Source organism: Artibeus jamaicensis, unplaced genomic scaffold (assembly GCF_021234435.1).
Source record: "Artibeus jamaicensis isolate MK-2021 breed Jamaican fruit bat unplaced genomic scaffold, CSHL_Jam_final contig_1998, whole genome shotgun sequence".
Taxonomy (NCBI): Eukaryota; Metazoa; Chordata; class Mammalia; order Chiroptera; family Phyllostomidae; genus Artibeus; species Artibeus jamaicensis.
The window spans coordinates 4249371-4272280 of record NW_026521407.1 but is presented as its reverse complement, the minus strand read 5'-3'; the positions used below and the strand labels follow the sequence as shown (position 1 = coordinate 4272280).

The 22910-nt window shown below is 38.4% G+C and overlaps 1 protein-coding gene across 4 annotated transcripts in view; it reads left to right on the top strand.

Annotated features, from left to right (window-relative positions):
- SPAG9 (sperm associated antigen 9) overlaps positions 1-22910 on the top strand; it is a 113592-nt gene that overhangs the window by 45070 nt on the left and 45612 nt on the right. For 2 of the 4 annotated variants that reach the window (XM_037129640.2, XM_037129638.2), the window contains exons 4-5: positions 1804-1898; positions 7210-7360. In XM_037129640.2, the coding sequence (XP_036985535.2) occupies positions 1804-1898; positions 7210-7360 (246 nt within the window). Of the gene's footprint in view, positions 1-1803; positions 1899-2249; positions 2757-7209; positions 7361-22910 lie in introns of those variants that run through there. The other 2 variants (XM_037129641.2, XM_037129642.2) reach the window with 2 other exon arrangements.

Sequence of the window (22910 nt, the reverse complement as noted above, 5' to 3'; positions counted from 1 at the left end):
ATACCTTTTGTTATTTTTTGAAACTTGTTGCTATATTACAGTTGTCCCAGTTTTCCCCACTGCCTACCCCCCCCACAGCCAGTCCCCCACCCTGTTGTCCGTTCCCATGGGCCCTTTGTACCTGTTCATTGGTTAGACCCTTCCCCTTCCTTTCCTCCCTGTCCCCTGCCCTACTTTTGTTGTTTTTTAATTTACTTTTTTTTTAATGTGTGCTGGTTTTGTTTTTTTTTTTAGATTTTATTTATTTATCTTTAGAGGGGAAGGGAAAGAGAGAAGGAGTCTTTAGAGGGGAAGGGAAAGAGAGAAGGAGAGAAATATCAGTGTGTAGTTGCCTCTCATGTGTCCCCTGCTGGGAAATGGCCTGCAACCCAGGCATGTGCCCTGACTGGGAATCGAACTGCCATACTCTGGTTTGCAGGCCCATGCTCGATCCACTGAGCTACACCAGCCAGGGCTACTTTTTATTATTCACATCATGTTAATATGTAGGAAAAGCTTTTTTATTTTATAATTGAAACTTACCACATTTTACATATTTTAATGTCAGATTTAAGTTTCTTAAAAGTGGAACTACAGATTATTGAGAATATTAGTAGGGCTATAGAATTTCTTGGCAGTTTATATACTTAATAACCTTGAAGTTTTCACTTTCATATTCAACTCATCTATCCAAGACACAAAATCACAGTGCCCTGGTTTTTTATTTGTTTTAATGTGCTGCTATATAGATAATTAGATTAAGTAATGATACCAGTAATTTAGCAAACAAAGGAGAAAATATATTAGCATTCTTTCAACTAAATATATAGAAATAATAAGTAAACATCTTGGCATTTAATTAAATTAATTAACTTGAAGGTGATCTTGACTCTGTGAATCCTTTGTAAAATAGAAAAGATCGCCACGTAAAGGTATGGTTTTGTTAAACAAAAACTCTCACAGATGAAAGCTCTTCTGAGGACATCTTGGATTTTTCTCCTTGTCATTTTCTTCTCAAGTTTCATGTTAATTTCTTTGTTGTTTCCCATTTCACTTCATGAGCTTCTCAGATGCCCTCTCTTATTCATTTTAACCAGTTCTCTGATCACTTCCCAAGTGTCTGTGTCCTAATTTGTATTATGTCAAAATTATATCATTTAATAGTATTGCAATGTAAAAAAGGTTTTTTGCTATGCTAAGCAGCATGTTGCCTACTTTTATGACACCAGCATCCTTAAATGTAAGCATTTGCACATTTCTTTGCCACTAAAATTATTTTTAATTGAGTTTATTAGGGTGACATTGGTTAATAAAACCACACAGATTTCAAGTGTCCAGTCCAGCAGAACATGTGCACCCTGCTTTGTGCACCCACCACCCAAAGTAAAGTCTCCTTCTGTCCCCGTTTATCCCTCCTTTGCCCTCTTTACTCCCCTTAGCCCTCCCCTTCAAAATTTTTTCATTCTGACATTCTTTTAAAAAATTATTTTAAAAATTGATTTATTGTTTTTTAGAGTGGCAAGAGGAGAGAGGGAGGGAGGGAAGGAGAAAGAGAGACAGACATTGTTTTGTTGTTCCATTTATACATTCATTGTTTGATTCTTGTATGTTCCCTGACTGAGGATCGAACCTGCAGGCTTGGTGTACTGAGACGATACTCTACTAACTGAGCTACCCAGCCAGGGCCTAATGATCTTTTAAATGGAGCTATGGGTAATTTGTTAAATAAGGAATTAATACAGAAATGTTTTCCTTGTTAAAACTCCATGTTTTTTATTCCAGGTATTAGTCTTAAATTTTTGTGTATTTTTTTCTTCAAAACAGATGATCCATAATTATATGGAACACTTAGAAAGGACAAAACTTCATCAGCTCTCAGGGAGTGATCAACTAGAGTCTGCCGCACATAGTAGAATTAGGTAAGCTGTGTCACATGTTTGCCTTGAGAAAAAAGAAAAATGAATAATCTATTTCTGTTTCTCTCTGTTCTTTAATCCTGGAACAATAGCTAGGCTGATTCAAAAGCTCCCTACTGTGGTTGGAATGCTGTAGGAAAGAATAGCATAGAAAAACAGAAACAACTTTCACCATTTCAGAGGTAAATTGTGGGCCATGTTGTACAAGCAGCATACTGATGTATTTTGATTGCTTTCTAGTAATGGAGATTACAGTAGGTTTAAATTTTTCTGATTTTTAGGAATGCTGAACATTTTCAGTTCTCCTGGTTAAAGTCTTTTTTTGTTACTGCAAGGCATGGTTGAAAGGGTTAGTGAGACTTCTGTTTGATGTAGGAGTGTGAATAAATTATGTAGATCTCCAAGCATTGTAGCCAATGAGCTAAGCCAGGATACTTAGTGGAGAGGAACGTAGTTAATAGGCTGCCTGTCGCTCAGGATTGCTGCATAAATGCTAGGGGCAGCAGCTCTATGGTTATGAGGCGGGGAGAGCGGGGTGACGTCATCGCTTCGGAGCTGCTGCAGGACGGAGTGGAAAGCTGCTGCTGATGGCATTGTTTTCGTGGCAGCAGCTGAATGACAGATCCTTACTACAAAGATACCCCTTTGGCCCCCGTGTAGGCCTCCTGATTCGGGCGGTTCACCATGCCAGCACAGCGCCATGAGTCCTGGATGCATGCTGCTGTTTGTGTTTGGCTTTGTTGGCGGGGCGGTGGTCATTAATTCTGCTATCTTAGTATCTCTCTCTGTATTGCTGCTTGTGCACTTTTCTATCTCTACCGGTGTGCCAGCTCTGACGCAGAACCTACCAAGGATACTCAGGTACTCCAGTCTCTCTTAGCAGCCCGTTTAGTTGGTTTTTCTCAAGCTTCAGGCATCTGCTTTGTAACCATTTCTGTTGCAGATTGAAACAATGGAAAATGGCCTGAAGCTAGGGTTTCTATTTTTATTTGTATTCATTTGTAGACCAGCATTTAGGGATGCTGCTTTATGTTTGAAAACTATGGACTTCAGAAAAGGGTTTTCATATTGTACTTACCTACAAGTACAAGGTCAGTGTGGTCTTGTTTTAAGCAGAGTGTTGAAAGAGTGAGGGGCGAGCAGAAGCAGAGTGCCAGGTCCAAGTTCATACAACCTCTGGTTTGGCATAGGAGCTTTTAGGGGCAGATATCTTTTACTCTGGGACATAGAGTTGATTAGACAAAAGCTGGAGGTGTTTATTTTTTCCCAATTATCCTTTGACCGTTAGCGGTTCAGTCATTATTTTTGCAATTTTTGATAGCAGCTCATGGGAACTAATTTTTCCCTTAAAACAAATTATATTGTAAAGTGAAAGAATTTAAACCTTTTAGGGCAAGGAATGCATTTTCCTCCATTATTTACACATCAAAGTTGTGAAAGCTTTACAAAGCCTATTCACTATTGTTTAGTCAGATGTTGCCCTTTCTCTGTAGACTTGGGTGACAGACATTCGTGCCTGCCGGTGGGGGTGGTCATTAATCTCCAGCTTTTCTGCCGTTTACTCCACTCGACCCTGTAGGAACCATCTCCTACATCTTGGAGGGTTAAGGTTCGGGTTTCTTTTGTTTCTAACTCATCAAACTAAACTCTCTGATTTTGTTCAGCTTTCTGCTTTGCACATGGTTTTAAATGGAGGTTCATAGTGTATAGCTTTTTAATTTAAATGTTTACTTAAAATACTTCTCATTGTGGGTTAGATAAATTAAGAGGACTTAAAGTAGTAAATGTCTTCAATCTGTTCTTTTTAATTCACAGGTCACTTCATATTCAACGTTAGTTTAAGGTCCAGAAATTAAAATTTATGGTCCAGAACTAAATACCTTGGTTGTTTCCTTTCGTGGTTTTATAAAAATGAGGAGCAATCTTATTACTTGTGTATATTTCAGTACATGAAAGATTTGTATGTGTGTGTATGTATATATAAGCTTTTAGGAAATTAAATATACTTAAGAATATATAGAATATTAAAAATAAGACTGATTTGAAGCCAGTGAGAGGCTCTGCAGCCGGGCTGCCTGTGTCCACGTGTTCTGCCACAGACGTGGAAGCTGTGGGGCCTGTGGCCAGTTGTTTGCTCCTCTGAGTTTCCTCCTCAGAGGTTCTCACCCCCATTGGGCCGTTTTAAAGATCAAGTGACATGATCATTTTGTACTTAATCAGTTACAAGATATATAGTAAACTAAACGAGTAGATGGTTTTCATAGTTTCTTATGTGTACCCCCTTTTGGCAGAACTCTTTTAGCTCCAGCCATTGTCCTGATCAAATAGCTGGTGATTAAATGCAGTAAGTTCCTTGACACAAGTTGCTGTTAATCTGAATAAAGATATCAAAGTCTTCAATATTAAAATTAAACTGTCAAGAAGCAGGTAGTTCCAAGGAAAGTGTATAGGCCTTGGCGTCAAACAGGTCTGACTTTGAACCCAGTCTGCTGATTACCGGTGTCTAAAGTCTCTGAGCATTGCTTTTCCTAATTTGAAGACTGAAACAAAAATCCCTGTGTCCCTATGGAGACTAATGAGATCATATATAGAAGTTAATCCATTTCAGTGCTTGCTACATGGTATTGAACACATGTAATTTTTTTACTGCCATATATATGATTGTTTACTTTAAATGTTAATGAAGCCAAAACATATTTGTGAAATTATTTATGCATGTAAGGTAACATTTCAATGAACAACTAAAAAATGGATGTATAGAAAACTAAGGCCATTTTAAAAAGAATACTACAAGGATTCTGATAGTTGATGATAATTTTGTTTCTAGACAGTAATAGCACCGAAACATCTGAGAATTAAATCTGCCACTTCATATTTTTCCAATTATCCCATTCTTTGGTTTCTTCCATGAATTTTAGTGAAACACTTAATATATAGCGTACTAAACATGCATACCAACATAGTGTAAAAGTCTAATGGTCATATTTTGGGGTTTCTTTTCAAAAGTAGGACTCCAACTGGCTTGCATAATTACATGTCCTTCTCCCTCCCCCTAACTCTTATGTAATTTATCAGCAAAAGGACGAGGTAAGGGATGTATGTAGTAAGATGATTTTTAAGAGTTGAAACAATGTAACCCTGAGTGTCATCCACAGATAGTAGCCAGTGGCCGAAGAAAATTCCCTCTCTGTAGAGCAGTATCTGAATGATTAATAAAAGCAAGATAAGAGGTGTGAACAATTCTTATAATAAAAAACCATAGTAGGAAAGTAAAACTTGGATCCACAGTGGTGGATCCTCTCCTTCCCCCATTAGTTTTACACTTTTTCAGTGTTTGACACGTGCGAAAATGAATGGTTATTCATATAAGAAGATAATTCTCAGGACTGGCCTGTAATTTGATTTTATTGGCAGTGTGACGGATTCACATGAAGTCTGTAATATCTTCCTGGTTGTCTCTGTATTTTGGGTTAGAGAGCTTTCCATTAAATTCCATCTATTCAGTTCCTAGTCATTCTTTTGCTTATGTCATTAAGATTTTCAGTTCCCACAATATGTTCCTCCAAACATAAGGGATAAACATCAGGTCAACAACTCTTTATTTTGCCAAGTGTGGAAAACAAAACACTTCCCAATTGCTGTCATTATAATTTAGAAAGAAAGAACATTTTAAAATCCAAGAAGCAGAGAAGATACAGAGAATGGTCATTCTCAAGAAAGAACAGGTTCCATGACATATGGAAATGTATATGTGTAAAATATGTACTATATTTTCCAGTAATGATACAATATACAATGCATCTTTTTGCCATGAAATTAGGAAAGCTTTATTACTGAACCAGCATTTGGGAATAACCAGTGTAAATAAACAGGATAGCTGATGAGTTTGCCATGAAATTAGGAAAGCTTTATTACTGAACCAGCATTTGGGAATAACCAGTGTAAATAAACAGGATAGCTGATGAGTTCCTTTGATTTTTGTCATTTGGTGGTTTTGGCAGCTCATCGTCACAGACTTGGATTTGATATTAAAATCTAGCCTTTTATTATGCTGCCTACCTGCATGCAAATTTTCTTCCCAGATCAAGTAGGAAAAGTAACCCAAGTGTGAAGAAATGATGAATAATTAACTCTTACTTAATGGATCAAGTTCTGTTTCATTTTCTTGTGCATACAACCTTAATAAAATGCAGTCTCCTGACCCTTTGCTTCACCTAATCTTAAAGTGTTCTAGCAATTTTACAATTCTTTCTGATTGTCATTAGTAATGGAGGGGCAAGCCCTTTGTGTTAAAAGAGGGCACATTTCAGAAGTGGCTTAAGTTCTTGATATAAAAATGAGTTTACAGAATAAAATACATATTTAGTAAAAATGAATATGCCACTTTTATATATAACCTCAGTGTTTCTATTCAAACTTAAATTGCCACCAGTCAAGGTCAAGTTTACTGTCCTAATAAACCTTTAGTGTCCCCTGTCTTGCCAGTTTCCACACTTTTGAGTTAATGACCTAGGATGACCTTGTGGTAGGCTTGCTTCCATACTCTCTGATCCTTTAGATTTGGAATCTTCTATGCATCAGCAAAGGTCGAGTTTCTTGTTGCAATTCTATTATTATTAAAATTGTAACTCTTGTTCATTGAAATCTCCCACAAAGCAATGGAAACTACAGTCTTTCACAGACATTTTGGCCTCCTTGTTTAGAAAAACTGACAGTGGTCTTCTCATATGTACTGTAATTAAAAGGAACTCATACATGGGTTCTGCAGAAAAATACAGCTTTCTTGCTTCAGGGGATAATAGTTTCTTGAGCTCTTTTTACAATTTAATGAGTTACCCTGGTTTAGATCATATGTTCATTTTCCTTTAGGCAGAAAAGGCATACCATGAAGAAGGTTGAGCAAACCTCCAGGACTCTGTGAGGGCTTGGGAATCTAGAAGCAGAGGTCAGGTCACTGCCACAGGAGTAGGTTGCAAGCTATCCTAGGGCTAACTGAAGCCTCAGTGAAAATTGAGCAGTTATTCTCTCTGTGAAAGCAGACTACACACCACTTTCTGGGCAAGGAACTCACCAGTAGTTTATAACATTTCTTAATCACTTCTTACTACTTTCCTTAGTTGATTTCTTCAGGCTGATTTAAACTTCTAAGAACCCGTACTTTCTCTTTGGTAAGTCTACTAGTTCAGGTAGGCAGACAGTATTTAAAAGTAATGATTCTAAAGTCTTAACAGCCCAGGTTTATTACTTATAGTCATAATGAATAAAGAATTAAACATGAATAAGTACTTAATTTTTTCTCTCCCCTCTCGTATAGAAAAGAACGCCCCATATCACTAGGGCTTTTCCCGTTACCCGTTGGAGATGGATTGCTTACTCCTGACACAAAGAAGGGAGGAGAGACCCCTGGATCAGAGCAATGGAAGTTTCAGGAGTTAAGTCAACCACGGTCTCACACCAGCCTGAAGGTAAACTTTATTTTGCTGAAATATCTAATTTATATTTTGTAAGGCTTTTAAATCCAAATTGAAGTACTCGACAATCAAAACATAATAAAAATGAAATAGTTTGGGTACATTTTAGTTGGTAAAACTGTCTTTTTAAGGAGTTCATCCCAAAGAGTTTCATTTTTTACTATTCTTTTTCAAGTTAATGATACTAATGACCAAAATTTCTATTTGACTTAGGCTACATATATGATTTTAGGGCCGGGCGACCAGTGAACCTAATTATGTGGTTTTCTTGTTTTATATTTTTATTTATTTATCTTTAGAGGGGAAGGAGAGAGGGAGAGAAACATCAATGTATGGTTGCCTTTAGTGCATCCCCTGCTGGGAATTTGCCTCCAGGGAACTGGCCTGCAACCCTGGTATGTGCCCTGACTGGGAACTGAACCACGATCCTCTGGTTCTCAGGCCTGGGCTCAATCCACCGAGCTACACCAGCCAGGGCTAATTATGTTTTTTAGAATTGGAAATTACTGCCACCTGAAATCCCTGGTTCTTTGTTCTGAACCTTCACAATTCAGTAGAACTTCACTTTTAAATAATTGGCTCCATCCTCAAAACCTTTCAAAAAGCAATATCCAAAATTTCATTGTGTTTCACTAAAAAGTCCTGGTGTTGCCCTGGCTAGTGTAGCTCAGTGGACTGAGCACATGCCTGTGAACCAGAGGGTCGCTGGTTTGATTCCTAGTCTAGGGCACATGCCTGGGTTGCAGGTCAGGTCCCCAGTGGGGGGCATGTGAGAGGCAACTACACACTGATGTTTCTCTCTCTTTCCCTTTCCCTTCCCCTCCCCTGTCTCTAAAATAAATACATAAAAAATTTTTTTTAAGTCCTGGTGTTATTTCATCATAGAGTATATTCTTGACCAAGAGCTTGTCATCAAAAAAGTTATTAATATGATATATATGTATAATATATATCATACAGTATAATATATAAAGTACTCTAGGAATGGAGACATACTAATAATTAGTTTTTTAAATATAATAAAGTTGTATTCTATATCTTATAGTGGAATACTTGTATACTTTAAAAGAGTAATGTTAATTATAAAGGAACCTTGTTACATTAGAAAATCTATTCTGTCATAAAGCAAACAGGCTGCCTACAGTGAATACGAATGAGTTATTTATATCTTAATTTCTTTTCGTGCTCTCTTTTTTTCTCCAAAGTACTTGTCATAGTCTAAGTATTTGAAGATAGCTTGTAGGATACTTCTTTTTTTAAAATAATTTATTTTTATTTATTTTTTAATATATTTTATGCCATTACAGTTGTTCTATTTCCCCCCTTCATTCCCCTCACCCACCATTCCCCCCTTTAGTTTATGACCACGTCGTGTCTCAAGTTCTTTAGATTCTATATTTCCCATACTATTCTTGCCCTCCCCCTATCTATTTTCTAGCTACCATCTATGCTACTTATTTTCTGTACCTTCTCCCCCCTTCTCCTTCTCCCTATTGCTAACCCTCCATGTGATCTTCATTTCTGTGGTTCTGCTCCTGATCTAGCTGTCCTCTTAGTTTGCTTATGTTTTAGGTGTGGTTCTTAATAACTGTGAGTTTCCTGTCCTTTCACTGTTCATCTTTTTTATCTTCTTTTTCTTAGGTAAGTCCCTTTAACATTTCACATAATACGGGCTTGGTGATGATGAACTTCTTGAATTTGATCTTATCTGAGAAGCACTTTATTTGCCCTTCCATTCTAAATTAATAGAGCTGGATAGAGCAATCTTGGATGTAGGTCTTTGGATTTCATGACTTGGAATACTTCTTTCCAGCCCTTTCTTGCCTGTAAGGTCTCTTTTGAGAAATCCACTGACAGTCTGATGGGCACTCCTTTGTAGGTGACTGTCCCCTTAGCTCTTGCTGCTTGTAGGATTCTCTCTTTCATTTTAATCTTGGCTAATGTAATTATGATGTGCCTTGGTGTGTTCCTCCTTGGGTCCAACTTCTTTGAGACTCTCTGAGCTTCCTGGATTTCCTGGAAGTCTATTTCCTTTGCCAGATTGGGGAAATTCTCCTTTATTATTTGTTCAAATAAGTTTTCCACTCATGGCTATTCCTCTTCCCCTTCTGGTACCCCAGTAATTCGGATGTTGGAACTTCTAAAGATGTCCTGAAGGTTCTTAAGCCTCTCCTCATTTTTTTGAATTCTTGTTTCTTCATCCTTTTCTGTTTGGTCATTTTTTTCCTCCTCCTGGTCCACTCCCTTGATTTGAGTCCCAGTTTCCTTTCCATCACTATTGGTTTTCTGTGCATTTCCCTTCATTTCACTTAGTTTAGCCTTCATATGTGCCTCTAATTTGTGGCTAAAATCAACCAGTTCTGTGAGCATCCTGATCACCAATGTTTTGAACTATGCATCTGAACGTTTGGCTATTTCTTCATCACTTAGATTTATGGGCTCTGGGGCTCTGAGTTGTTCTTGAGCCATGTTTTGATCTGTTGTGCCTGTTAGGTATGAGGAGCAGAGCCTTAGGTGTTCCGGCTACCTCTAAAATGCTAAGTTATTTACTTACTGACTTTGTTTCTCTCCACTAAGAACATGCAATCCCTGCAGTTTGTTTACTGCTGTATTATTAGCCCACAATGGCCACTCAGAATATGTTGAATGAATGATTTGTTTTAGATGTCAGGAAGACTTTTCCAGGATGATGCAAATGGTCTGTTTCCCAGCTCTAGAAGGTGGAGGTCCCTTCTGTTGACCTCTGAAATGCGCTCAGAGAACTAAGCGGTCAGTCAATACTTGGTAGCTTTCCTTCTCCTGAAGACTATTTTTTTAACAGTAGGACCGACCTCACCTTTTTTCCTTTTTCTTTTGCTGTTGCTCATTTTATTAGAAGCTAATCATGTAGCTGCTCAGTATCAGTCTACAGCAATGCCACCAGGAAACTCTCTTTCTGTACTGCTACAGCCACACTGGCTTTTTTAGCTTGTCTCTAGGTTTAACAGATCTTCTGAAACACCAGCCCTCAGTCGCCTACTTGCTGTGTCCCTTTCTCTAAACAAAATTAAGTAGGAGGGATACTTTTAGCACATCAAAAACTTATACCATATGGTAACAGTATTTTATTTTATTTTTTCATTTATATATTTTTTAAAAGATTTTATTTATTTCCAGAGAGAGGGGAAGGGAGGGAGAAAGAGAGGGAGAGAAACATCAATGGATGTTTGATGGCTGCCTTTCATGTGTCCCCCCTGCGGGGGACCTGGCCCACAGCCCAGGCATATGCCCTGACTGGGAATTGAACCAGTGACCCTTCAGTTCGTTAGGCCAGTGCTCAATCCGCTAAGCCACACCAGCCAGGGCTAACAGTATTTTAATTACTATAGAAAAGGCACCTTAAGAGAAGAGTATTGTAATTCTCTTTCCTTTAATCCATTGACAGGATGTGACAGAACTTGACTGGTGATTTATAAGCTGATTTATAAGATTATTAATATGGACTTAATCATGGGTGTTTTTTGTGTGTGTCCTCGAAGAAATACTAAGGCACATGTCCCTAGAGAATTTTAAAAATAACTCTCCTCTGAATATGGAGCCAGTAAATGAGATAAAGATAAAGGCTCAACAGCTAAGATTTCCAGGAACAGAGTTTGACCTTATAAAATGTCAAAAGTCTAGTCTGTAAAGTGGGTCTAAGCATTAGGACATGTTATATTATTTACCCAAGGCCTTGCTATTGACCAGATGTCTTTGTCTAACTTTATGAAAGGCTGGGAGTCCATTTGGAGTTACCTGTGGACTGCATCACATGTACCCCCTCTTCTCAGTTTCCGTGAATGACAGGAACTGGACCACGGACCAGACTGTCTCTAATGTAAAGTAGCTTACACCTTTCATTTGAGAACTTTAGGGATCACTGGCTACATTTAGAGCATGCTTTGCCTTTATTATGAAAAAACTTGAAAGTGAGAATCATAATTAACATTAATTTTACTAACACAATTTTTTTGTGTGTGAATTCTGGTTAAGATGAAAATGTTCTGTGAGAAAACCTCATGATGGGTTTATAACCAAGGAAAGTAGGAAACTTTGTGGCGGAAGAATGGCAGTCAAGGGGGTTTGCTCGTGGTGGTAAAGTCATGGACCTTCTTTGCTGCTGCATCGTAGGAGATTGCTAGTCAGTAAGGTTGTATCTTCAGGGACTGGAAGATCTGCTGGGAATAATGCACCTAGAAAAATGTCCTTGTTGTCCTTAAAAAGAAGTGCTTCTGCATACTATTCCTTCATACTGTGGGGGAGATCAACAAACAAGTAAACAAATGAAATAACACAATTTAAAGTATTGTTATGCACTATTAAAGAAAGCGAGATAAGGGTAGAAAGTAGTTAGTAGGGAGGGTGCTGATTTTAGGGTGGTGAGGGATGTGCACGTCCAGGAAAGGTCTGGAGGGACGAGTGCTGCGGGATGACCAGACAGCACCGGTCACGGCTCTGAGGTGGGGACACACTGGCATGTTTGAGGAACAGTTTTTTATCTTCACCCCGCTCCTGAGACTTTCAGTCCTACCTATTGTACCAACATCTTTTTTTTCAGGGTCCCCCAGAATGAACATCTGTCTTGACGAATCTAATGGGAAATTATCAGTCCTTGCCCTACACTGGAGCAGCATTTGACACATTTGAATGCTCTCTGCTTCTTGAAATGCTTTTTCTTTTTTAAAAAAAGATTTTATTTATTTGTACAGAGAGAGGAAGGGAAGGAGAAAGAGAAGAGAAACATCACTGTGCGGTCTCCTCTTGCACACCTCATGTTGGGGACCTGGCCTGCAGCGCAAGCATGTGTCCTGACTGGGAATTGAACCTGTGACCCTTTGGTTCACAGTCTGGCGCTCAGTCCACTGAGCCACACCAGCCAGGGCAAAATGCTTTTTCTTTACTCTGCTCCCAGGGTACAGTTCTTTCTCACTCACTCGTTTGCTTCACTGCTCCTCCATTGCTGCTTTTGGACCTCTTAATGTTGAGTTCCCAGGCTTTAAAGCTCAGCCTTCCTCCCTACTTAATGTGGGTCACTGAAGTTCCACGTCTGTAGATGCCACCTACAGATCCGATGTTTACAAATTTGAATCTCCAGCCATGGCCCCTTCCCCTGAATTCCAGACCTCGGCATCCAATTGCTTTCCTTTATAGCTTTCCCACGTACATATCTTGCTTAGGTTACTACCAGTAAAGAAATAACCCTCTTTCAAGGCCATTCTAAATGCCACAGCTTATATGAAGCCTCGCCTGATACCCAGTTGATGGTCTTCAAGTCTAGTTTAGAGGTCAGCTCAAGGGAAAAAGCAGCGGAGGTTTTTATTGCATCAACAGAAACTTTTTGCTGGGGGCTTCTAGCAAAATTGGTAAAAGCAGCTTCTTAGGTTAAATGACCAAAACTGTACTGTTAAAAGTGTATTATAAAAGTTAACGCTAGGATGGGCAGAAATGTTAAGGTAGGGTTGTTCATTCAGTTGAATTAATATTCATGAATAAGCTGAAAATAAAAAAGGAATGGGAGAGCAAAAGGCCAAGAATAACCCACGACAGACCTGAAGAAGAGCAAGAGCTTGACCCGCTAGGCATCATGACATACTATAAAGCTGTAGTTACTAAGATAGTGTAGTGTTGCGTTAGCTGCCCTTCCTCTGTTATTTCTGCATGTTTCAGTCATAAAGGTACTAGGAAGGGCAAAGCAAGTTAAGTGTTCACGGGGGGTGGGGGTTGAAACCCAAGCAAGGTTAGGAGGGGACCTATGTGGGGATAGCCTGCTGTAGAGGTCAGGGCCCTGGTCCCTGCAGAGGGACAGCCTGGCTTGGAGGGGTGTCAGATCCTGAACACAGTGATGAGGCTCTCCCCAAGGAAGGGCCCTAGTCTGAGCAGCTGAGGAAACCCGATGCTTCCTTACGCTGCATCCTGGGGTGTGGGTGGGGGCAGCCTAGAGTGAAGAGGAAGCAGAAGATGTATAGGGAGAGAGAAGGACATTGGCAGGTTCCATGGCAGGTGGGGGGGGTTGTATGGCAGCGAGGTGAAGCCACAAGGGACAGCACCTCTGAAAGTCAAAGGCCAATAGAGTTTTAAAATGTAAGGGGTTATTAGCAGAGTCAGCTGTGTGAAGTCAAGTGGGATAAGGACTGAATCTGTAGGTATGTGTTTGAATTGCAGGGTCAGTAACAAGAGTGGATGTGAATTATGAAAGAAGGAAGTAAAAAGTGTAGGTTACTGAAGGAAGAAGGTGCTGTAGCGGTGGGAGAGAAAAAGGATAACTTGAGTTGGCAGGGTGGAGGGAACAGTACTCTGAGAATGGAGAGACCGAGTTGTTTGTAGGCTTAGAAGAAGAATCCAGCAGAGAAATTTAAAACAAGGGTGTGAAGGAAGGTGATACATCCGAATAAATAGTAGAGGAAGAGCAGTGGGGGGGGATCACATATCCCAACTGCAGTGAAATCTGCTGTATTGATGGAACATCTAGTTTTTCCTAGTCTTTTGCTGTAACCCACAATGCTGCAGTAGATAACTGTGTGCATAATTTCATACTCGCATTTATAATTCCCATAGGTGAGATGACTGGGTAATATTGCCAAATCACCTGCCAAAGGGATTGTACTTTCATTGGCAGTGCTGTGTAAATTCTTTATTACTTTATAAGTTTAGAGTTCACATATCTCTCCTTTATGCCCAAATATGGAAAGAGATAAAATATTTTGACATATATCTTACATATAAAGTGTTTCTGCTTTTTCTAGACCTTGGTTGGTATCAATTTGGCAATGATTTCACAGGCTTCATCCAGTTTTACATACACACATATGTTCCCACACATGCCTGAAGACGTGTGTGAGTATATGTATGCATGTGCGTATATGCTCCAAAAGAGTCTCCCGGGTTGTTAGTAGAATGTAACTTTTAGAACCGAGAAAAACAATTTTAACTAAAAGTACCATGCATTGGTACCTACTTGTGAAAAATTTAAAAAAGAGTACTTTTAAAACTCTGTGACTTGAAATACTTTAGTAGAACAACTGCGAGAAACTCTGGTTAGCAGGGTCTGGCATATAAAGCCAGTAGTCACTGGGTGCTGCGTTCTTCAGAAGATGTGCTTTGCATGCGAACAGGAGCTGCCTGAACAGAGCCAGCGGGCATTCTTGTTCAGAAGAATTTTCCTCCTCCTCCATTCGTGGTTCAAGTTCTTCGGTTATTCCTGTTTTTTAGGTTTCCCAAACTTGAATCTCTACGGTACTTGAACCTTACTCCTGTATCTTTTGTGATTAAAACTTTCTCTTATAAAAATGCATGCATAATTTTAAATTCTCAAACAGTGAAAGCTCCCAGTTTTTAAAAAAACGTTTTGTTTTGAATATTTTAGTCTTACGGAAAAGTTGTAGAAATAGCGCAGTTCCCATCTATCCATCATCACCTAGCATCCACCAATGTTAACTAACCATTGTACAGTTACCCAGACTAAGAAATTAATGTTGGTATGATGCCATTTGCTAGACCACAGACTCGGATTTGGGGTTTTTGAGTTTTCCCCCTGCTGTCCTTTGTATGTCCCAGGATCCGACATGTGTTGCTTAAATTTTTCCGGCTTTGGACATTGGGAGCTCTTTTCAGGCTGAACCTTTTGACATGCCCCGGCCTTTTTTTTTTTTTTTTTTTTTGGTCCATCTGTCCATCCTTTAGAATAAAATGTTAAGAAAACTGCTTTGTGTTGTTTTCTCAGTCTATTCTAATGTGTAACATTTCTTCAGCCTTTCATGATCTTAAGGCTTGCAGGGTACTGTGAGTTATATTGCAGGATCTCTCAATTTGGGCTTCTCTGATTTCTTATGATTAAATTGAGGTTATAGATTTTTGGCAAGAATACTGCAAAATGCAGTATGCCTCAGGGGTGATGTTAACCTTGATCACTCAGTTTAGCTAAAATGGAGCATGTCGGATTCTCCATTGTAAAGTTATTATTTTTCCCTTTATAATTAATATATATTCATGGTGGATATACTTTAGGACCGTGCAAATACCCTGTTTTCAAACTTTCATCCACTGATTTTAGTATCCATTAGTGGATCTTATCTACAGTTATTATTGTGGTATTGCAATGCTTATTTTCTGTTTTCTTAATCCTCTACATTTATTAACTAAAATTGTTCTGTAAGGGGAAATTTTCCTTTCGCTTTTCCTCCTTCCCTCCCTCACATCTTTTGCTCACATTTATCTTTATTTGATAACTTCGGAAACCAAACACACCTCCCTTCCATCCTGTTTGTACTCATGGACATTTATTTTATTATGTAGGTTATCTAATTCTGTCATTTATTTTGTTGCTGAAATTGTTGGACATTGGGAGCCCTTTCAGGTTGACTCCCACACGCTTTTGACATGCCCCACCCTTTATTATTGAGAACTCCCTCTCCTCCCCAGACTCCCCTTCTTTCCTTTGTTCCTTCCTTCCTTCCTTCCTAAGATGCTCCACGCTGTTACATAATCACCCTGCCTCAGCCCCACAATCCACTACTTCTTGAAACAGCCCTCGTTCTTTTTAGTGGAGGATGATATGTGGGAATCAAGATCTATGCACCAAATGTACTTGTTGTTTGGAATGTGATGACTTCTAGGCCCTTTCTTTGATGTGTTAGTTGTGTTTTCTCATTTGTTTATATTATACAGCACCTCCTTTTGCATTTTGCTATTAGTGTCTACAGTAGGGTAAAATAGAAATCAAATTTTAAGGAAAATGCATTATATGTTGTAATATTTCATGTTGCTTTTGCTTTTGACAGAGGATAAGGAATTTCTTCTGTAACATCAGTTTTTATTTACAAACTTTTTTGTTCATATTCATCTGTATTTGATAACTTCATAAACCAAACACAGCTGACTACTGGAGCTTGAAGGGAAAAAGGGGTGAAGATTTACTCCTTTAATCTTTTTGTAATTTTCCCCTATTTCATTCATTCATCCCATTTTATTGAGGTATAATAACAAATAAAATGATAAGATATATACTTTCTCCCCCTTTAAGATCTTGCTTGGAGAAGGGGGGATGGAATTGGTTCTTTCTTAGTGAGTGTTTATAAATGAGTTTTTCTCTTTGGCATATTTATTGGGTTGTATATTGACAAAGATGCTGTTGAGAATGAAAATTGGCAAACCTAAACAACACTATTTGCATATGATGTTGTTTAAAGCTTATATATTGATGTGACTTCTTTTGAAGTAATTGGCACATAAGCTTATTGACATTTAATGTTTAAACAAGCTTTTAGAATAGGAAAAATAACTTCGAATATTTCCTGTTGGAAAAAACTTACCTTGCTTTTTTACATTAGAAAAATATTTGTTGATACCCACTGTGTCAGTCCCAATGCCAGGTACTAGAAATGCTGTTAAGGTAATCATCGTTCAAATAGTTTATAAAACTGGCCTAAGAACTTTTTAGAAGTTATATTAATATAGTTTCACAAATTTAAATAGTATGGAAGGATCTAAAGTAAAACTGTAAGTTTCCCCAGCCCTAAATTACACTCTCCCCAGTCATTGGTGTATCTTTGAGACCTTTGTCTTTATGTATGTCAAAGATGATACATATTAGTACTGTCCTTGGAAGATAAGTGAGTTTATTCTTTAAGCATTTTTCTGTAGCTTGCTTTTTGTTTTTCATGTAAAAATGTAGGTTCTTAATGTTTTCATTCTTATAGAGAGCCACCCATTTATTTTAACCTAACTTTTGATTAAATGAGTAGCTGAGAACAGTTAAACATGGTGAGAATTCAAAATCAAAGGTCATGTAAACCGTAAGGGAGAGGCAATCTAGTCTCTGGAAAGTAAGTAATGTCTTGCTAATCTATACGTTTTTTAAAATAATTTTATTTGTTTTTTAGATTTTATTTACCTTTAGAAGGGAAGGGAAAGAGAGAGGGAGAGAAATATCAATGTATGGTTGCTTCTCGTGTGTCCCCTGCTGGGGACTGGCTTGCAACCCAGGCATGTGCCCTGACTGGGGATCGAACCGCGAGCCTTTGGTTCGCAGGCCTGTGCTCAATCCACTGAGCTACACCAGCCAAGCCTATATATGTGTTTCTGAGAGAATTATCAGAGAGCTATCAGCTGTATTTTAAGCTTTCAACAAGAGTTGGATAGATTTCCAGACCAAGAATATTTAAAACTTGAAGTTCTTTGGTGTCATAAAGGTCAAGTATACAGATAGAAATAAAGAATATGCATAAATAGATGTTTTTTAAAAAAGAATTTGAGCCCTGGCTGATGTGGCTCAGTGGATTGAGCACTGGCCTGTGAACCTCAAGGCTGGTGGTTCAGTTCCCGGTCAGGGTGCATGCCTGGGTTGCAGGCCAGGACCCTGGTCGGGGGCGTGCGAGAGGCAACTACACACTGATATTTCTCTCCCTCTCTTTCTCCCTCCCTTCTCCTCTCTCTAAAAATAAATAAAATCTTTAAAAAAAACACGAACAAGAAGATTTAAAAAAAGAAGAATTTGAATCTTGGTCACCCTTTGATTATTTGTATTTATTGAAGAGTTTCAGAAATGATGTGAAGGGGAAAGGAAGGTGCAGTAAAACATTTCCATGTATAAACTGGAATATGCTATTATATTATATGCTATTATATATATATTATATATTACATGCTGCCTAAGTGAGCACTTAAACTAGAATATTTAGTATGTTAAATAATCAAAATGATTAGAATAAATTTCAAGAAGGTGTCATAGAGTTATCTGAATAGAAAAAAAGGGTTAGGTGATGAGCTGCTTATTGGTAAAATATAAGGTACGACGTGATTCATATGGTGACTTCTGAACCTTGATATTGCTTAAGCTAGAGGCTTAAAGAAAGTGGTTTTAAGTCAAAAGAAAAAAAATCAACCCAGCCCCTCATTTTAACATAGTAGTAGATAATAGATAGATGGATCTTGTCATCTTGAGGTAGTATAAGCCAAAGATACTTGGAAACATGCTAACATTTAGAAAATGCATGATATTTTTCCGTTATAATCTTTACCTCTCACCAGATCAGGAGTAGTCTTGAATCTCTGAAGGCTGGAGAATAGGACGTGAGAATGGTGTTTCAAAACATTTTGCAAAAAGTATGTGAAAGCTATTGACCATTGGCTGTTCGTCATCTGGTCTCTCAAGACATCGAGTGTTCAGTTTGGAATAACATCACTTTCAGGAATTGGAGGTTTCCATCATTTTCAGTGATGTTATTCACTGAAAGAAAGTTATTTCCTCTACAGTGGTTGCCAGGGCTCTACTGTAATCCATAATTTACCCCTCTGAAGTCAGCTTTTTCAAATAAGGGAGAGAAAATACAGTGAATTGTGTGGAAGGGCAACCGATTTACATTTGTACAGGTTTAGGTAAGAAAACTAGCACGCTTTGCACAAGTGTCTTCCTTGGGACAGCATGTGCATACTTTCTGTGTGTCCTGGACACAGCCCAGTGTCTTTGTACCATGGGCTGCCTTCCTGCTGGAACAGCTTTCTTTAGCCCCAATCAGGGCACCCTCAGCTTCATACAGCAAACACCTGTGGAGAGCCGACTTCATCACAGGCTTGGCGAGCTGGGCGCTTGGGATAGAAAGACAAGATATCTCCAACCCACTTGGTCGGCGTTAATCCAGGTCCACTAAAGCCCTTTAGCAGGCAGGTTGGTGACAGTGACAATCCTGGGAATTAAGATCTCAAATGCTCTCCAGATTTTTCTCCTTTTTAAGGTTGAATAATACTCCATTGTATGTGTATAACACATTTTGTTTGTTTATTCATCTGTCACTGGATACTTGAGTTGCTTCTACCCTTTAACTATTGTGAAATAGTGCGGCCGTGAACATGGGTGTGGCAATATCTCATTGTGGTTCTGATTTACATTTTTCTGATGATTAGTGATATTGAGCATCTTTTTGTACAGTTGTTGCCTTTTTATATATAATCATTGAATGACACCTATTTTTTATTTTGAAGATTTTTTTTTCATTTTTTAGAGAGAGGGGAAGAGAGGGATAAAGAGAGGGAGAGAAAATCAGTGCATGGTTGCCTCTCATGTACTCCCCACTAGGGACCTTGCCTGCAACCCAGGCATGTGCTCTGACTGGGAATGGAACCGGTGACGCTTTGGTTCACAGGCCTGCGCTCAATCCACTGAACCACAGCTGCCAAGGCTCACGCCTATTTTTTTAATGTACGACTTAAGTGTGCATAGGATCACCATTCCTTTGTAATTAAGCACTAGGATTCCAAATCAGGTCCCTGCTTTTTTTGGGACATTTCTCCAGTGACGCGCACAGCCTATAATGTGAGAGTTACTTAAAGACTACAGAGGGGAATGGGGTTATAAAATAAGTACATTTATCAGAGATTTGACAACCTTGTCAATATCCTTGTTTGACACCCACAAGTGCCATTGAAGAGGATATCTTAATGACATCAGGCAGTTGGAATTGATAGGCCAGTGGCGTTCAGAAAAGTTAAATGGCATTTGTCCTTAAGACTATTATTCAAACCAATACAACCCGGCATATGACTGGCGTCAAGGAGGAATTGGAGGTTTCCAGGAGTCACTGATTAAATGTGAAATGATAGCATGCAGCTCCCCTATAACTTTATATTGAAAAATTCATATAAATGCTTCTGGTTTCCGCTTGGGTCTTAGTATGAATTTTCCCTCATTTTGCACATGAGCTTACTATGGACTAAAAGTGACATATGTATATTTAATCTTTTAACAGGTTAATTTTTAGGCTTGTCTTTGTCCATTCTATCTTTAGTTGGAGACAGAATTTCATAATTCCTTCCATAGGAGATGCAATATAAGAATATTGCATCCCCGGCCAAGCACTGGAGCAGAGACTCCCCATCTTGGTGCTATCCTGATGGTAGAAGCTTTATGTCACCCGCCTGGCAGACCAAGGAGAAACAGATCTTTTGAAAACTGTCCCCTAAAACTCTTGAGTTTTTCCCTCCTTAGCTAGTATACTCTATCCCTGGGATCCAGAAGTAGAGCCCACACAGTGAGCTGTTTTAATGAGTGAAAATGTTTTTGTGTCAAAGAAGTGTAAGAGGGAAGTAAACTTCAGATAAGTAAATTTCGTGTTATTTGGATAGCGCGGGAAAAATATAAAACACCACGTTCTTCCAAACGCATCCTAACTTACCACTTCCTTGTGACCCTAAACCTTGAGATTTTTTTTCTGTTCTAGATTCACAGTCCTTTTTCTGTTTTAGGTTCGGCTTCGTCCTGGTTAATTTCATACTTCCAGATCTTCAAAAAGACCTGGGGAGGATGGCTTTGCCACAGTTTATATTGTGAACTCTAATTGCTAAGTCACTTTTTAAAAAGATTTTATTTATTTAATTTTAGAGAGAGGGGAAGAGATGGAGATAGGGAGAGAATCATCAATGCGTGGTTGTCCCTCACATGCCCCCTACTGGGGACCTGGCCCGCAACCCAGGCACGTGCCCTGACTGGGAATTGAATCAGCGACCCTTTGGTTCGCAGGCCAGCACTCAACCCACTGAGCCACACCAGCCAGGGCGCTGAGTCATTTTTTTAAATGGTAAAAATAACTAGATCTTGGCGTGGAAGTGATAAGGAAGAAAAGGAGCTAATTTCCTTAAATTAATTATTTTTCAAATAGCTTTAAACCCATATTTTCTCAGTGTAGACAAACTTCATATTCTCTGGGACTTTCTGAACCCACGGTCCAGATGGGTTTAATTGTTGTTCATTAACACTCTCAATCAAGAATGTGGACTGTTTATTTTATATCATCTTTCAAATGTTATATATGTGTATATAGTTTAATCCTCACCTGAGGACATGCTTATTGATTTTGGAGAAAGAGAGGGAGAGAAACATCTGTGTGCAAGAGAAACATCAATCAGTTTTCCTCTTGTATGTGCTCTGACCACGGACTGAAACCACAACCTAGGCATGTGCCCTGACCAGAATTTGAACCCCAGACCTTTTTGTTTATGGGACAGTGCTCCAACCAACTCCAACCTAACACCAGTTAGGGCTGAATTTGATATTTTAAGTTTTCAAAGAGTGGGAATCATGTGTATGATAACATGAATATGAATTGACCATGCTGTTAGATTAACCAGTATAACACCACTTTATTTTTTTTAATGGAATACACATTCAAGCAAAGACCAAGAGAGCGATACTCAGGATGCCTTCCAGTTGTCTTCACTGTATGTAGGCCTCTTTGGCTCCAGAAATATTACTGTCGTTTTTTCTGACACAACTCCACAAACAACAAAATAATTTGGCTACTGATTTACTAGTTTGCTTGATCAGTAAATTTTTATCAGATGCTACATTGGGTACTAGTCACTAGGTCAAGGAAATAGCAATTTTGTCTTGTAATTTTAAGAGGGGAGGAGGTGTTAGAGAATTGGAGTACTTATTTCTTTGGTTTGTCTTCTCTTCCCATTGGAAATCAGCTCAGTATTGGACATACACAGAAGAAAATAGTTGGCTATACAATTGGGCTAACATTATTAACATATGGTTAGTATTGCACTTTAGACAAATAAATGAAGTTATCTTCAACATGGGTGATAATGAATGGGTAGCTTTTCATTCATAAATAGTATGAATGGTTTTCTTTTTCTCAAAACTTTCAAGGTAAAAGGTAATTTTATCTCGTTATACTAGTTCAAGTTTATGTAGAACCTATTTACTATTTCTTTATAAAAGTAACACATGCATATTAAAAAATTTGGAAACAGAAAAGTATAAGGAGTAAATAATATTTACTGTGTAATCACTTTATAGTGTCCCAGAAAATTTTAGGTATATAAAGGTTTATATTCCAATTCTGATAACTTTTTCTATTTGAAAAATACATAAATGCTAATAAGAGCAAAGCAAACCCAGTGGCACCATTAAAATGGTTGGATGTGTCCGAAGAGAATTAATTTGTTCTAGCCATCTATTTTTTAATTGATCATACTGTACAAACCTTTTAATCCCCCATCTCATTGTAAAATATTTTGAGTATTTCCCACTTCAGTAATATTCTTCTGCAATGCAGGTTTTTTTAATAAAAAGAATTTATTTATTTATTTATTTTTAAAGAGGGGAAGGGAGGGAAAAAAACTCCATTGGTTATTGCCTCTCATACGTGCCTGGGCTGGGGACTGAACCGGCAACCCAGGTATGTGCCCTGATCAGAAACCAAACTAGTGACCTTTGCTTTGCACAGTGATGCCCAACCAGCTGAGCCACAGTTTTTAATTGCTGCACTGTATTTCCGTTGTGTGGGTATACTGTAATTTTCTTAATTCCCTATTTTGGAGCATTTAAGTGGTTTCCCCATTTTTTGTTTTTGTTTTGTTTATTTGTTTGTCTTTGCTGTTACAAATGACAACTTGTATGCATCCCTGGTTATTTTTTTAAATACACATTTTTTCCAGTTTAACATAGAACCATTTTTCTGTGTCACCAAAAATTCATTTTAAGTATTATATGCTAATGTGGATAAATCAGTTTGGTTTTTTTGATGGA